Below are 17144 nucleotides of genomic sequence, written 5' to 3'. Positions count from 1 at the left end.
ATGGGTGAATGTAACTTGGTTAGCCTTTGGAAGCCATTCACCTTATCTGCAACTGATTTAAGATCTTGGTTTTAAACCACAAAAGTAATTAATTTGGGACATGAAGAAACAAAACAGAGGTTAGGACAGATATTTGGAGGGACTTTCTCTGTCTTAACATAACTTATCACTATTTTTGTCCCACATGTTTCTATTACGAATACGAATCTGCTAATTTGGAAGGGAGCCCAAGATAACTCAGGATTGGAAGAGCACACCAATAAAGAGTCAAGCAATAGCCTCAGGGTTGCCTAATGGTGCTATCCATGCTCAGACTCAGGGAGTGCACAAGTATTTATTTTTCTCAAACCACTTAGGGAGTAGTGTTCTGGCTACTCAAGGAGTGATTGTGGCTGAGAATTTTATGAGGACTAGAACTTTCCATGAGGATAGAGTGAAATCAGTTGTAGAAACTTTATACATCTTTCACTTCCTGAACTTCATTTTTCAAGTACATGAAACCCCAACTCATTATGATGGCCTCAAGGTCTCTGTGGGATCTAACGCCAACTCACCTCTTTACTTTCATCAACTTTCCCACCCTTCTCACTAGTCAGCCATACTCCAGCTATTTCATGTCCTGATCATGATGCTTAAGCCTCTTTAATTTGGTATCCTTGCCCTGGAAAATTCTTTTCTTGGGTCTTTAGGCTCTTCAGGCTTGGGCTTTACCAGGCTGCCTCCTTTTCAGTCTTCATTTTCATCCAGAGTCCCCTCTCAACAGCCTTTGCTTGGCTTCTCTTGATAGAATGGATTCTTACTTCCATCCTCCCTTCTCTGTTTCTCCTTCTTCCTGATTATTCTTTGTGGCATTGATTTCTTTTTGATTTCTAATTTTATTCCTTTATTTTTGTCTCTCTCCTTCCATTAGACTATAAGTTTCATGAAACCAGGAATCCTTCCTGGCTTATTCACCAATTTTAGTGGCTAAAGTTGTTTACACAGTAAAAATACTGAAAGAGTGAAAGGGTGAATGGATAATGGACTAATAAGTGGGGTGATAGTGATGGTTTAACTGGGAGGGAGAACTGAGAGGGCAAGTAGAGATTTCAATTCTCCCTTTCTACAGCGGTGAGTTTCTACAGTGGTGAGGACATAAAAAGTTTTACTCTCTTATTTAGTATTTTAGATTTTGAAAAAAGTGAGAATACAAACTTCACTAAAGTTAAGGATTTTCTCTTCTGCTGATGAATCGAAACTATCATTTGGGATCTTAATTGAATTCATAATAGTAACTGCCATCATGGTAGCACTCTAGCACTGTCCTCCCATTGTTCATCGATTCACTCAAGCGAGCCCAGTAACGTCTCCATTGTGAGATTTGTTGTTACTGTGTTTAGCACATCGAATACATCATGGGTAGCTTGCCAGGCTTTGCCATGTGGGTGAGATACTCTGGGTAGCTTGCCAGGCTCTTCAAGAGAGGCTGAGAAATTGAACCCGGGTCGGCCACAGTTGGCAGCATGCAAGGCAAATGCTCTACCCACTGTGCTATAGCTCCAGCCCATTGCCATCATTAATAGCAAATACTAATAATAAATTACATCAAGTATTTAGACAGGTCTTGGCACATAAAAATGTTCATGATTATTGGTCACAATTTCACTTAATTCTCACAGTACTCTTCCAGGTGGATTCTATGATAAATCAATTTTTTATATCAGGATGTTGGGGTTTAGATTATCCAACTTGCTTTGTACATTGGCACCAGCATGCACCACTGATGGTTCACACTTACTGTGGTTTAATTAAAACCAATCACAGTGTCAGTGAGTTAAAGTTACAGAGTAACATGAAGATCTTAGGCTGAGTCCAGTTTGAAATTACTTTAGTACAAGTGGCATCTAATTATCCTAGTACTTAATACTGAAAACAAGGTAGTTTCAGGCTTGATTTTCTCACTTAGACTATGGAACTAAGAAAGTACATAAATTTATGAGGTGCTATTGTGAAGAATAAATGAGTCAATATATGGAAAGTAACTAAACTAGAATAAAGCACATAGAAGAAATTTGGTAAATATTAGTTATAGTTTTAATAATAATGTATGCTAGTAATTAAGTAATTAAGAACTATGTTTACAGTAAGAAGGCTTGCTCTGCCTGAAATTCTAATTTTGCTAGTAATTAAGTAATACTGAGCAAATAGCAAGAACAAAATAAGTTATAATTTAATTATTAACTTGAGGCTAATAACCTCTTCAAAGTTATATTTTGTTGCTTTTACTCTTCTTACTTCCATAAAGCAAAGAATACCAAAATAATTTAGGATTTGAGGGGCCAAAGACTGGCTGGCTGTTTCAGCCAGTACCTTCCCTTCACACATTATTATCAAATGTTGACTCTGACGAGGCAGCTAAAGAATGAATGAAATGTGTGGAACTGGCCCCTTGTGTCATGTAACAACCTCTTGACCGCCTCAGTGAGGTAACTTAACAGCTGTCAGGAACCACTTTGTTGAACTTGTACATGACTCAAAATTGCTCTCCATCTCTTGGGACATGACGATAAATCTTTTGGAGTTTTGGTTTCAATGACTAGGAAACACTTGATCTTGATCCACATCACATCCATCGTCAGGAAGAAGAGAGGCTACACTTCATCCTATGATTCATCTGCTTTCCTAGAGGATTCCCTTTTCCTCATGGCTCAATGTAAATGGATGTTAGGACAGATGAAGGAAGGGACTTTTATATATTGCTCACATCCTTGCATCATATTATGGAAATGAACTATGTTTACAGTAAGAAGGCTTGCTCTGCCTGAAATTCTAAGAAATATGGGTAAATCCTAGAATTTAAAAGCAAGAGGTCTGTTCTGCTTTATATATTACCATTTATTCAATGCTCAGCAAGCTCAGAGCAAAGACAAAAGGCTGCAAACATATTTTTACAGCATCAGTTTGTATACCAGTTTGTATATCAGTTTTACATCTCCACATTAAAGATATATTCAAGAACCAAGCCTTTCAAGGGAAGTTAAAGAATCAGCACAATAATAAAAAGAACACATTATTGCACTAAATTTCCTTCTCAGACTTTAAAAGCACAATTTTGCAATGATTTTAAAAAGTCAGGTCTATTAAATATGGCTCTTAAAATCATGACGAACATTTCCTTGATCTGGGAGCTTCAGTCCTCAGTTAGCCTGAAGGTTGAGGAAGAATTTGCTATAGGCACATCATCATGCTTAGGGCTGTCATGGCAGAAAGATACACATGTCAAGAATAGATTCTTACCTCAGTGAGGTGGACGTGTGGTCCAAGGAAAGGAAAGAGAGAAAAGGTGGTGGAATTTCAGTGAAAGCCACCACAGGAAGAGACTAAGAAGGATAGAGGAAGAAAGGAGGGAGGAATGAAGCATGCAGAGATGAAAAATTTGTAATCCAGAATTCCTTGGGAAACAGAACACTGATGTGACTTGATATAATCATTGTTGTATTTTTCCTAGTTGTACAGTTTTATTAAGACCATACCTTGAGTTTGAAACAAATGTATGTAAAAAAAATCTTTTTGACTAAGAGATAGAGAATACTGGAAGCATCCAGAATGAACAAGGAGGCCCAACTTCCTTTATGCAGTAGTCACTCAGGCTCTCGGGAGCTACACTAGATTTCAGAACCAATGTTCATAAACACATAAGAAATATGGTGGAGATAACAATTTAAAAGGAAATGTGGTGGAGACATGTTGCTTAGATGAATCAAACAACAAAGCCCAAATGTTCATGCATGAAATACGTCTATACCAACATAAGCTGTCACTGATCCTCTCTTTCAATATATAGGAAAGTTAATTCACCTCAATAAATCTTAATTTCCTTCTCCTATACCAAGGAAATAAATGTTATTGTAGGGTTGTTGGGATTATATTTAATAGATAGGAAACACTTATCACGGCTCTTGGCAGAAAAAAGAGAATCAATAACTAATAGCTTTCACTAGTAAAAGGAACATGACAACATTCAAAACTCAAGATTTAATTTAACTGGATCAAAATTTTGTAAAACTGGAGTCTAAGATACATATTTCTGAAGGCACTTACAACTTTAGTATATCTTTTGTGATTTCATTTCATTTTTATCTGTATTATCTGAAACTGGTCTGTTTTTTTTCCTGGTGCATGAATCAGGTAACTCAGGTCTAGGAATATTGTTGTTGGACACCAGAATATTAGAGTAGTGTTTCTCCCAAATGTTCCTGGTTTGCTGGGTGCATCTTAGTACTTTCTGCTTCAGTTTCAGTATTGTTCATTTTCTTCCCCAGTTTGTCTCTCTTTTTTTCCCCCCTCTAAATTAAGGACTAAGAAATATGAGGGACAACTAAACAAATATTTTTCGGATTTATAGGCTATATGCATAGTCTCAGTCACAACTATTCTGCTAACTATCCCCAGAATAACCCTTAGACAATAGATGACAGTTTGCTCCAGTGTTGGTAATATACTGGTAGTTTGGTGATGGGTGTGATGGAGCAACAGATATTTTAAAAAGTGTAATAATGTACTCCTAAAATATATACAGTTTGATAAGAGCCAGGTATGTGACTTACTTTAGTGTGGCATAGAATTTCTGTTCAGTCTTGGTCAATGGAATTGAACCATTGTACAGAATTAGGGTTCCTGAGCACTGCCATACCTGACCCCTATACTAATATCTTAACACAATAATGTAGGGCTGGAATAACAGTACATCAGGTGGGGTTCTTTCCTTGTATGGGGCTAACCCAGTTCCATCCTTGGGATGACATATAGTCCCCAGAGCCCATCAGGAGTGATCCTGAGTGCAGAGCCAAGAGTAAGCCTTGAACACCAAAGGGTTTTGTCTAAAAACAAACCATAAACCCTAACACTAAGAGCAACACTAACATTACAGCAATAATAATATAATAGCAGAATGTAAAAAGGTATAAGTTAACAATTGGCTTAACTGAATAATACAAAGACAACAATAAAAAAACAAAAACCAATTGTCCAGCATCATCTTAGTAAAACACAAAATTAAAAAAACATTTTTTCAGGGCTGAAGCTATAGCACAATGGGTAGGGTGTTTGCCTTGCAGGAGGCTGACCCAGGTTCGATTCCCAGCATCCCATATGGTCCCCCGAGCACTGCCAGAAGTAGTTCCTGAGTGCAGAGGCAGGAGTAATATCTCTAGGTAAAGGCCCTCCCGTTGATCATCGATTTGCTCGAGCGGGCCCAGTAACGTCTCCATTGGAGACTTTGTTGTTACTGTGTTTGGCATATCGAATACGTCACGGGGAGCTTGCCAGGCCCTGCCGTGCGGGCGAGATACTCTCGGTAGCTTGCCGGGCTCTCCGAGAGGGGCAGAGGAATCGAACTCGGGTCGGCCATGTTGGCTGCGTGCAAGGCAAATGCCCTACCGCTGTGCTATCGCTCCAGCCCATATCTCTAGGTGTGACCCAAAAAGTAAAATTAAATAATAAATAAATACAAATAATAAAACTTTGTGTCTAGGAATGAATTTCATGTAATTTCACATGTTTTAGAATATCTTCTGATGTTTACCAGCAAAACAAAAATGTATAAACCTTTCTTAATTTACAAGCTACAAGAAAGAGATGGAAGAAAGGGCTTAAACTAAAGATTATAGCTTATCAACACCTTTTCTAGAAGTTTCTCAAAAAAACCATTTTTACTACTTTCTCAAATTCTCTACTCTGTTCCACACCCATCCACTCTCTCCCCATAAGAGGACGTTAGTATCTTTAAGGACTCTAAGACCTTCTGACACCCCTCACCAGAATGAAGTAAGCACAAGCCCACTTACCACATGATCATGATCACTAACTTCATTACAATTTCATTCAAAATGTTGAAGAATTCCACCATCAGCTTTGCTTGCTCTCCCATCTTCCCCATCGCAATGCCAAAAGCAATGAAAAACCCTATCAGACCTGTTGGTTGGATCACATTTCACAGAAGAACAGATTAGAAAGTGCAGGTTTCATTACCAGTCTCAATGTCTGGAGCAAGGTTCTCAATGCCCTATGACTTTGGCATTAAAAGACAAAAGCATCACATTTTATACAGAAAGTAACTTTCCCCAAGGTGATTATGGTTTTCCTTAACATTTTCTGCATGAGTAACACTAGTAGTAGACATTCCTTGAAGCAAATGAATTTATATTCATTCTGAAATGAAAAGCACTTTCTTCTCTATCCAACTCATTTATGAAGTCATATGTAAACACGTTTCTTCAGCATATAAATTATGTTGGGACTTGGAGATTATCAGGAAGATTTTGGAGCTGATATTGAAATAGTGGATACCAGAAAACCGAACAAAGTCTCTGCCAGGGTTGTATCTTTACTTTGGTTTGGTGTTATTCATATTTCATGTAATTTCACATGTTTTAGAATATCTTCTGATGTTTACCAGCAAAACGAAAATGTATAAACTTTCTTAATTTACAAGCTACAAGAAAGAGATGGAAGAAAGGGCTTAAACTAAAGATTATAGCTTATCAACACCTTTTCTAGAAGTTTCTCAAAAAAACCATTTTATATATGTATATGTATATATATGTATATATTTACTCTAGCAAAGTCCTTAACACAAAATTATTTTTCTTGTGTAGCATGCCTAATCTGAGAAGGAGGAAGAATGTGGAAAAATCAAATGGAAAGTGAAGAAATTCCAAAGCATTGGGAAACTCCAATTGACTCAGTTTTTAAAAATTAACATAAATTCCTGAATAAATGTATTAATTCATCATCATTCTTTTCTAGAGCAAAATGATTATAATGCTTTCATTTTATTTTATGTTGGGGGAATTACAAAGACACAATGTAGCTTTTGGTACTCCTAAGTCTCTCGATTCTTTTCTTTCTTCACTTCAAGTCACTTCCAAAAATGTCCACCTTTTCCCTTCACTTGATGTCTCCTAACTTCCTTTCACATCCAGACCATCTCAGTCTGCAGAACCCATCCTGACTCCAAGCAGGAAGGATTTGAATCCTCTATTCCACCTCTTTAGGCCAACTTGAAATTGCACTGGTCAACTTGAAATTGCACTGGTCAACCCAATTCCTAGTGAACCCTCATGTTCAATCATGGGCCTTGTTTCTATAGAGTTCTGCTATTGTTTTGTTCTTGTTCATTTAGCTTTTTAATTTAATAGGAACAACACTTAGCAGTACTCAGGGGTAGATCATGTAGTTCTGGGGACTGAATTCAGCACTAGGAATGTTCTCTCTCCCCGACGCTCAGTATCAGTGTTTTGCTTCATTGTCTACACTTAAGTAAGTATCTGTCTCAGGAACATAGGCTAACCTTCAGTACCTCCAGAACTAAGTCTGACTTTTCTCTCCCCCATAATTCTCTCCCTGACCCACTTTTACACCTTTCTCTGTCAGGGTTCAACCCCTGGTTTGAAGTCTCCTCACTGGTTGACCCTGGGTCTGTAGCTAACTTAGTCCTATTACTTGTAAGCTGGACTCTATCTGATTTTTTAAATTATCAGTTACAGGTGCCCTCCCATTTCTATCTCATTACTGGACATTTTAGGGCTCCAATTCTGGCTACTAAAATGAACCATAAATCAATGTGACTGTCTGTGGGCAACAAGAACTTACTCGGCCAACCTACAGCATGAGCCAACCTATCTTCCCTCTATCTTTTCTCTCGTTCCCCACATTACATTGCGCTACCTTACTGAGTCTAATTTCCAGTCACTCTCTGTTACTTACTTATATAGTAAGTTACTACTATATAAGTAAGTAACAGAGAGGGTCTCATAGAATCCTATTCAATCTAGTTTTGGCTAGAGTTTTAATCTGTATCAAATAAATTATAACATTATAATCTGATACTCTTAGAGGGGAATTTTCTGTGAACCTCTGCTTTTAACATTTCCTTGGTCACCAAACCACTCACATCCCCATACCAAGTAAAACTTAATTCAGATTATTTAACTATCCTTTATCTTTCAGCAAAAAGAATGCTACATTTCCATTTAGATTCATTGATGCTAGGTATTCACTACTTCCTCCTTTTGGATCTTGGCAAAAAAGACTAACAAGTGGACTTAAAGTGAACTCCTGGTCCATAAACACAAAGAATTGATACAGATTAGCTCTAAGAGAAAGAGTGGTTGAAATCAAATCCATACTGATCCTATGTCTTTTTCTCAAGCCCATGGAGAAAATTTTGCCATGTGCATGATGAAAACTTTAAAACGTAAACATTTTAACACATACTTATTAGCATTACTTGGTTAATAGTCCATTTAGAAATTTAAGAGCATACACATGATTACACATGAATACACATGAATACAGTATCCCGAGGAGTGAGACATAAAAATTCCATTTGCAGGGTCAGCAGAAACTGCCATACATAAGAGAGAGATGATTAAACAAGTAATATCTCACAGAAGTGGATTTTAAACAGCTTGGGGAACAGGGTGGAGCCCAGAAATTGGTCTGGAGGTTTCTTTAGAGAAATGAGTCCTTAAAGAAGGCCATATTCAGGACTATATCTCCACTTATGACAGTATTTGGTCCTTGGGACTTTCCAAAGCTCAAAAAAAAAACCCAAAATGTATTTCAGTATAATTTATAAATGGGAAATTTCTCAAAAGTCTAATTTCCCTTGGTTTGTCAACACCTTGATTTGCACTTGGAAATTCAAACCCAGCTCATAATATTTCTCTGTACACATTATCTTTTGAACTCACTAATACTGGGCACTACAGTGGAACAAAGGTATTTCAGACTTGGTCACTGGGGTTGAGCAAGCAGTGGAGCAGTGATTATGTTGAAACTCCCTAGTACAGTCAAAGGTCACATGACTACCCAGAATCCATTGAAACTCTGGAAATGACCATAGAAGTCCTCTGAATGATTCATCCCAAGATTTGACCCCATTACTCAACCTCCTCTAAAATGTGTAGAAGACTGTGAGGTCACTTGCATCACAAAGGTTGGGACTTTCAGTTAAGACTCGCCAAAAAGGAACCAAGGGAGAACTGGAAAGATCCTAGAAGGATCACAGATATCTAGGTGTGGGCGTATGAGTTGGTTAGTTCCAGTGGAGGAAATGCTGAAGTTGTTGCAAATCCTCCTGAAAGCAGCTCTCCCACTTCTTCTCTTTCCTCCTACTGATTGCCAACGATATTTATTGATCTTTCGTTGTCTGGCAACAGAGTCAGCTTATGTCCTCCCTCACTTTCACTTACTCAACCTACTTCCTGCTAGGTCAAACACAGGATTCTTTCCAGTGGCTAGGCAACTCTGTACCCTCTACTTTTTTACCACCATTCTGGGAGAATAAGGATTAAGGATAAGGACTGAGGAATAAGGATTTGGAAAAAAGAATAGGGCACTCTGTTTAAAACTGAATTTTAGCCCAACAACAAATAGTATTTTTAGTGAAAGTGCACCTCATGCAATATTGGAAACATACACCAAAAATTATTCATGGTTTATTAGAGCTTTACTTTTAGCAGGGAATCTTATCTTTTATCTAACAAGCCTACAAAGTACGAAAGAATATCTGATCTTCTGAATAGCAAAGTGAAAGGACTCCAGACTTCATTTATTTTAAACAACTTTGTTCGAAGCATCCAAAATCTGGTGTGCTTAGATCAAAATACTTCCTCCACCCAGACTGCCCCTTTCTCCAAGATGATAGCCAAATGTCTTCTTTCTTGTCTCAGGATGAGCACTGTAATGGCAGGGTAACAATAATGGAGTGGGGGAGTGGACCTGGGGTTATTTGGGCATATCAGGAGTCACCTATCCATAGGATGATGGGAAAATCTCTGTTCTCTGGGGAGTGGTTTCTTATTGGGTCCCTCAGCCTCACCCACTTTCTAAGCAATGCAGAACTCATGGGTGGAGCCTGTGCTGTGGTATTGCACATGCTTGTTGCCCTTGACTCTTCCTCATGGTCTATAAGAGAAAAGTCATACCTACCCCCCCCCACTCCTTTCCCCCCCGAATAACAACGTTCAGAGCATTAGTACCATTTGCCCAAGGTCAGATACCTTAGTGAGCTATCCAAACCCAGTGTGTCCATCTAGGGTGAGAGCACCCTGGATGAGCTCCTCACAATCTCAGTAAATGAAACAAGATCATGTTCTTCTGATGAGCTTCCCTGGGCAGCAGCGCCAACATTTCACACTCCTGATAGCACCATATTTTGTTTAGAGGCTATGAGAGCCAAGACAGTACCTCCTCTTCCTCTATACCCCTAGCATAGCACTGGGTCACAAGGGCAGTTTCAAAATCACACTTCAGCTATAAGAATGCTGGAGGTGTGACTGAATAAAGTCAGAGAAAGTAACTTGCCAACACCAGGTAGAGACTATGCCCTGTGAATAGGGTGCCCTCTCTGTTTTCTTTTGTGTGATTTTTCAGATCAGACCTCCAGCTTCCATGTTTCCTCATGGTCTTTTACTTTTCTGCCCATCTCCTCCCTTCATCTTTTAACAGTCAGACCCAGTGAGACTCAAAACACTCCCCAGGAGAGCTTCCTGCTCTACAACAGGTCAAGTGAATCATTGTTTTTTCTGAGGAAAGGTGAGGACAGCTGAGGTCCATTTGCATGAAAGGCTGGTCATGGTTGCCAGAGAAGAGATGCCTTCCCCAGAGAGCTGAAGACCCGGCTGCCTACCTAAGACGTTCATGCCATCCTTGAATTCCAGGCCCTTCTTGAGGACCACTTTTGTTTCCTCAGGTGCCACTGTCACAGACTCGTTCAGCAGGGAAACCACAGCATGGGTCACATTGCCATCCTCATCTGTTGGTGGTGCCACCGTGATCCTCTTTGTCACAGTTTGAATCTAATAAAATGAAAGAAAACACATCAATGTGAAGTGCGGCTTATTGCACCCCTACCCCTGCCAAAGACTCTCATTTTAGGAATTGGCAGCTCCCCTATTTTTTTAAGTTTTTTAGTTTCCAAGTATGTTAAAAAACAACTAAGTGGGCTCCCTCTCCACAATAGAAAGGTACCTCTCTCTCTTTCTCTCTCTCTCTCTCTCTCACACACACACACACACACACACACACACACACACACACACTCACTCAGAACTTTCACCTTACTCAGAACTTTCAAACAAAATTATTTTTACTTAAAAAAAGCAACTAAGGAAATCCGAATGACTAAAAGGCACATGAGAAAATGCTCCACATCATTAATCATCAGGGAGATGCAGATCAGAACCACAATGAGATACCATTTCACACCACAGAGACTGGCCCATATCCACAAGAACAAAAGCAACCAGTGCTGGTGCAGATGTGGCGAGAAAGGGACACTCTTTCACTGCTGGTGGGAATGCCGACTGGTTCAGCCCTTTTGGAAAACAGTATGGATGATTCTCAAAAAATTAGAAATTGAGCTCCCATTTGACCCAGCAATACCACTCCTGGGAATATATCCCAGAGAGGCAAAAAAGTATAGTCGAAATGACATCTGCAATTGTTTGTTCATTGCAGCACTCTTTACAATAGCCAGAATCTGGAAAAAAACCTGAGTACCCGAGAACAGATGACTGGTTAAAGAAACTTTGGTACATTTACACAATGGAGTATGTAGCTGTTAGAAAAGATGAAGTCATGAAATTTACATACAAGTGGTACTACATGGAAAGTATCATGTTAAGCGAAATGACTCAGAAAGAAAGGGATAGCCATAGAAAGATTGCATTCATCTGGGGAACATAAAGTAACAAAATAGGAGACCAACACCCAAGAATGGCCGAGATTAGTACCAGGAATTTTACTCCATGGCTTGGAGGCCAACCATACATGCTAGGGGAAAAGGGAGCTCAGATAGAGAAGGGAACACCAAATAAAGGGTGTTGGGAGGATCCTCCCAGGATGGGAGAAGCATGCTGAAAGTAGACTATAGACCAAACATGATTGTCACCCATTGCCTCTTTTGCAAACCACAACACCCAAAAAGAGAGAGAGAACAAAAGGGAATGCCCTGCCACAGAGGCAGGGTGGGATGGGGGGGATGGGGAGTGGGAGGGATACTGGGATCTGTGGTGGTCGGAAATGGGCACTGGTGGAGGGATGGGTATTTGATCATTGTATAATTGAAACCCAAGCACAAAAATTTGTAAGTCTACAACTATACCTCATGATGGCTCACTAATAAAAACTTTTAAAAAAAGCAACTAAGTAGGAATGGAGAGAAAGTACAACGACTAAGATCCTTGCTTTGCTTTGCATGTAGCCAACCCAAGTTTTGTCCCTGGCATTGCATGTAATACCCAGAGCCTGGCCAGAAGTGATGCCTAAGCACAGTTAGGAGTAAGCCTTGAGTAGAGTTGGGGCTCCAAAGCATAATAATAATAATAATAACAACAACAACAACATGTAATGAATGCAAGGTTATAAAGATATGAAGAAATAAAATGGAGAACAATTGATAAATTTGTGTGGGCAAAGAGATATTTTATCACACAAACACAGTGGAAGTCATCATCACCATGACTCAGGATCATGTTCACTGACACAGATTCATAAGCAGTGTGACCCGGTGATGGGTCTGGGACTGGATGTCAGTCTCTTTCTTTTCTATGATTGTAGCTCTGCATGGTAGTGACAATATCAAATGCCTTATGTGGATATCTTGCTAATTGTGAGACTCCAGAGGAACCTGTGTGTCCCCTGTTCTTGGATCTGATCACAAGTAATAGGGTGAAGGTCTTGGCAGGGGTGTGTTAGTACCGTCTTCTTGGTTGCCTATTGGACAGACCTTTCATAGACCAATTCATCTGGGCTACTTTCCAAGGCAGAATCAACCAGGAAAGGGAATCTCTAGACACCAGATGTGCCAGCTTCCAGAAGCCACCATGGCAAGGATTTGAGTCACATTTCAGATCCAAATGTAAGGTGAGAGACACCCACTCCTTCTAGGCAAAGATGCCAAGCCCTGTTCCGTGTTCTCTAAGCATCTGTGTACAAAGGACCTCTAAGAACCTTTCACACTATTCCTTGACATCTCAGACAGCTGTCCTATTTTTAAAAGTGCCAGGCACCCTGCACACCGAGTGCTGTGAAAACATCTGAGCCCAGGAAACATTACCCACAATGACATTTAAATAGAACTCCGACAGAATCCTAGAATGTCAGTGCCAATGCATAGTAGGCAACAGATGGGTAAAGCCTGAATAGCTGTGGAAGGGAAGTCAAGGGACTTGATAAACACCTGGGAGTCAACTGGATATCAGCAGGACCCAAAGAATCAATGCTGGGCTGACCCGCTCTCCCACCTGGAGAGAAGAGCAATGATTCTCTCAGAGTGCAGTCTCCTCTAGCTTAGATCCGTGCATTTATGCAATGAGGAAGGAAGTGAGACTGAGGGCAGAAGAAGAGAGTAGCCTCTCCTGGGTGCAGAGTCTGGGCACGCTTCGCATGAAGAGAATACAGAAATGTTGAGAAGGAAAGTGCCTGTGAGCAAAAGAGCCACACTTCTTACCTCACTTCATGTCTCCCAGGAGAAAACTTTCTTAGCATAAGAACCCAGGTCCAAACCCAACCTGCCAGGTTCTGCCTACTTTGGGGTGTGCTGCCTTTATTCACTGAACCCCTTCTGATGGCCCCTCCTTTCCTCTCTGAACACACCAACCCTTCTCCAGCCTCTGGGCCCCTCTGCCTCAGCTTGGAGCCATGTCCCTGAGCTCTTCTCAGTCTGGTTTATTCTGACCCCTTTTTTGGGGTCACTTCACACATTTTACATCACTATCTGTCTATACGATCACCCTATCTCCAGCCTTCCAAGCCACTCTCTTAACTCCCAGGTATCTGTGTGTTTACCTGATGCCACTTTCGTACCATCTCACTGACACTCCATACACACAGACACACACAGACACACACACACATTCCTCTCCAAGTGTGATTTCTATGGGGACCCAGGGGCACCCTGTGCCCAACAGGAAACATCCAGAGAGAACCACACACCTGGGCTGAATCAGCACACACATAACTGAATTCCAGGGAGAAGACCCCGTGTCTCCCTCACCAGTCTTCCCTGAACCTGGCCAGGCTTACAGACTGACCCTCGGTTACAGACACTTGTCCTCTTGGGAACCTCACTTGGGTTCTGAACAGCCCCAGGCAGCAGTAAGCAGGGGCCAACCTGCTAGCAAGGGCTCTGCCCTGGGCACAACACATCTTCCTCTTTAGGACTCTTTGTCCCGTCTCCTAGGGAAGCTCCTCCAAGAAAAGTCATTTTAACCCACTTCCAAGCTGCACCTATGGGTATGAGTCACCTCCAAGTACCCTATCTCTTCGCAGTAGACACTCAGTTTTTCAACCCCGTGAGACTATGGGGTTCCTCTCTGCTGACTGACATTTGTCTCAAGAGGTCTCACTTTTCCTTGCCTGGGGTAAAAATCTATATAATGTCTCCACTGATTGTTGTAACTCAAAGGGACCTTGACTCTGGACTTCATTGAGGGACTAAGGCTTCTTGGCTCCCAAAAATATTGCCACTGGTATAGACATGGAGAGTATCATGCTATGTGAAATGAGTCAGAAAGAGAGGGACAGATACAGAAGGACTGCACTCATTTGTGGAGTATAAAATAACACGAGACTGACATCCAAGGACAGTAGATATAAGGATCAGGAAGATTGCTCCATTGTTGGAAGCCTGCCTCACGAGTGGGAGGGGAGAGGACAGCTGAAATAGAGAAGGGATCATAAAGAAAATAATGGTTGGAGGAATCAGTCAAGATGGGAGATGTGTGCCGAAAGTAGATAAAGGAGCAAACAAGATAACCTCTCAGTATTTGCATTGCAAACCATAATGCCCCAAAGTAGAGAGAGAGTATGGGGAATTTTGTCTGCCATGGAGGCAGTGTGAAGGTGGGGGTATACTGGGGATATTGGTGGTGGGGATTGTGCACTGGTGGAGGGATGGGTGTTTGGTCATTGTGTGATTGTAACTCAAACATGAAAGCTTGTAACTGTATCTCAGGGTGAATCAATAAAATTAAAAATAAAAAAAGATGTGTAGAGATAAAATATACCCTTTAACACTATGTTAATTCATTTGTCCCATGTTGAAAACCTTGATTTCCTGTAACGTGTTAAAGTAAAATTATTTAATTGGCAAACCAACCAACCATTAAGTAATTGATGCTATAGTCATATTAAAATGCTTTAAATTAAAGAAAAAGAACATTGCCACTGGAGGGTGGGTTTAGAGCAGGGCAGGAATATTCTCTATTCTGGTGGAGCAGACAACACTTGGCACAGAGAGTCACTGAGCCTGGTCCATACTGTGGGAATTGACACACACTCCCGGACCAGAGCCAGAATGCTGCCTGCGCCTGCCTAACCAATTGCCTTCCTGCATTGTACCTGACCATTACAGGGTACAAGAAAGACCCAATCTCCCACCCTTCTCCTCCCTGACTTTTCTCCCAGTTCTGTTTCCAGCAGCTGCAGTTCCAGAGAAATCTTCAAAATACTAAGACTAGACTTGGCACCCACAAGCATCGATCAAAGTGACAGACTTTCTAAGGAGGTGGAGGGGTAGGTGCATTATATACATGGGTGCTACTGTGCATCCCCTCTCTTCCAACACCTGTATCTGTTCATTCTCTATCCAACTTCCCATGCCTGCAATACATATTCCTGTAATAGATGGCTCTGTGCTACAAACACTACCAATCGTATACCAGGGAATATACCATTACCCGGAGAAATTTGCAGTAGTGGACAACTTCACTCAGGAAGAATGTAGCACTTTCCTCCCGTTGTTCATCGATTTGCTTGAGTGGGCCCAGTAACATCTCCATTGTGAGACTTGTTATTGTGTTTGGCATATCAAATACGTCACGGGTAGCTTGCTAGGCTTTGCTGTGTGGGCAAGATATTCTCGCTAGCTTGCCAGGCTCTCTAAGAGGGGTGGAGGAATCAAACCCGGGTTGGCCGTGTTGGCCGTGTGCAAGGCAAACACCCTACTGGCTGTGCTATTGCTCCAGCCCTCAGGGAGAATAACTGGAAATAAATACTTTTCTTCTAAACAAACTTAAGTTCATTCTTTTTTCTTTTTTTTTAAGTATTTTTTTTCTTTTTGGGTCACATCCAGTAATGCACAGGGATTACTCCTGGTTCATGCACTCAGGAATTACCCCTGGCAGTGCTCAGGGGACCATATGGGATGCTGGGAATTGGACCCGGGTTGGCCATGTGCAAGGCAAATGCCCTACCCTCTGTGCTATCACTCCAATCCCCCCCCACTTTTTTAAATATTATTTAGTAACTGTGGATTAAAAAGTGATTTGGTCTCAGGCATATACTGTTTCAGGCATACACCAATCGCTTCATCAGTGCCTACTTCCCTCCACCAATACCTGCCCTGTTTCCCTCCCACTCACCAGCCTGCCTCCACAGCAGGCACTTTTTAAATAACTTTTGGTGCTGTGGTTCATTTGTCTTCTGTGATTCCTTGCACAGGCCTGAAGGAGAGTCCTTGGTTCTCATTTATTTCTGACCTGGGCTAATGGGAACTGAGGTTGATTCTAACCTAAATTGGCCTGTGATTGTAGAATAGGGTGGTAAGTGAGAGCACACATTGTAGAAACATCTGCTTTGAAACACGAGAGATTTTGTGTTTGTTTTTAACATATATGCCTGCACACTGCAAGTAGGAGTATGTATTGCTATCACTACAAATGTTTGCAGGGCACTTTGGCAACATAGATTAAATCTAAATATGAAACTCTTTGATGGGACAGTTTTGCTTGAGAAATGTGTTCTCTACAAATACTATGAAATCATGAAAATAAGAAAGAGAGATGCTGTTGCTGCTGCTTAAAAACTTTTTCAGGAGAAGGCAAGATGTAGCACAATGTGTCAAATGCAGTATCACCTGGGTAGCAATTTTTTTTTAACTTTTGTTTATTTTTTATAATGTAGGAGCACTGCTTCAGGTAGCAATTTTTAAAAGATTATGCATGCATGCAACCCAAGGGTTTGCATTTAATTCATTTAATTCACTGCATTATACCTCATATTCTCCTTAAAAAGTGTTATATAGAGACACAGAAATAAATACAAATGTACTTTTTTAAACATGAGTAGCTATGGGGAAGGGAGACAAGAACATA

At 40.7% G+C, this 17144-nt stretch overlaps 1 protein-coding gene across 2 annotated transcripts in view; it reads right to left on the bottom strand.

Moving 5' to 3' along the window:
* The window catches only part of SLC1A2 (solute carrier family 1 member 2), a 160569-nt gene that overhangs the window by 34380 nt on the left and 109045 nt on the right, over positions 1–17144 (bottom strand). For both annotated transcript variants that reach the window (XM_056136107.1, XM_056136111.1), the window contains exons 5-6: positions 10676–10844; positions 5826–5952 (exon numbers count right to left, since the gene is read on the bottom strand). In XM_056136107.1, coding sequence (XP_055992082.1) covers positions 5826–5952; positions 10676–10844 — 296 coding nt within the window. The remainder of the gene's footprint in view (positions 1–5825; positions 5953–10675; positions 10845–17144) is intronic.

The sequence above is a fragment of the Sorex fumeus genome, unplaced genomic scaffold (genome assembly GCF_029834395.1).
Source record: "Sorex fumeus unplaced genomic scaffold, SorFum_2.1 ptg000007l, whole genome shotgun sequence".
In the NCBI taxonomy this organism is placed as follows: domain Eukaryota; kingdom Metazoa; phylum Chordata; class Mammalia; order Eulipotyphla; family Soricidae; genus Sorex; species Sorex fumeus.
The sequence above is the reverse complement of the archived record's forward strand: the minus strand, read 5'-3'. Positions and strand labels throughout refer to the sequence as shown.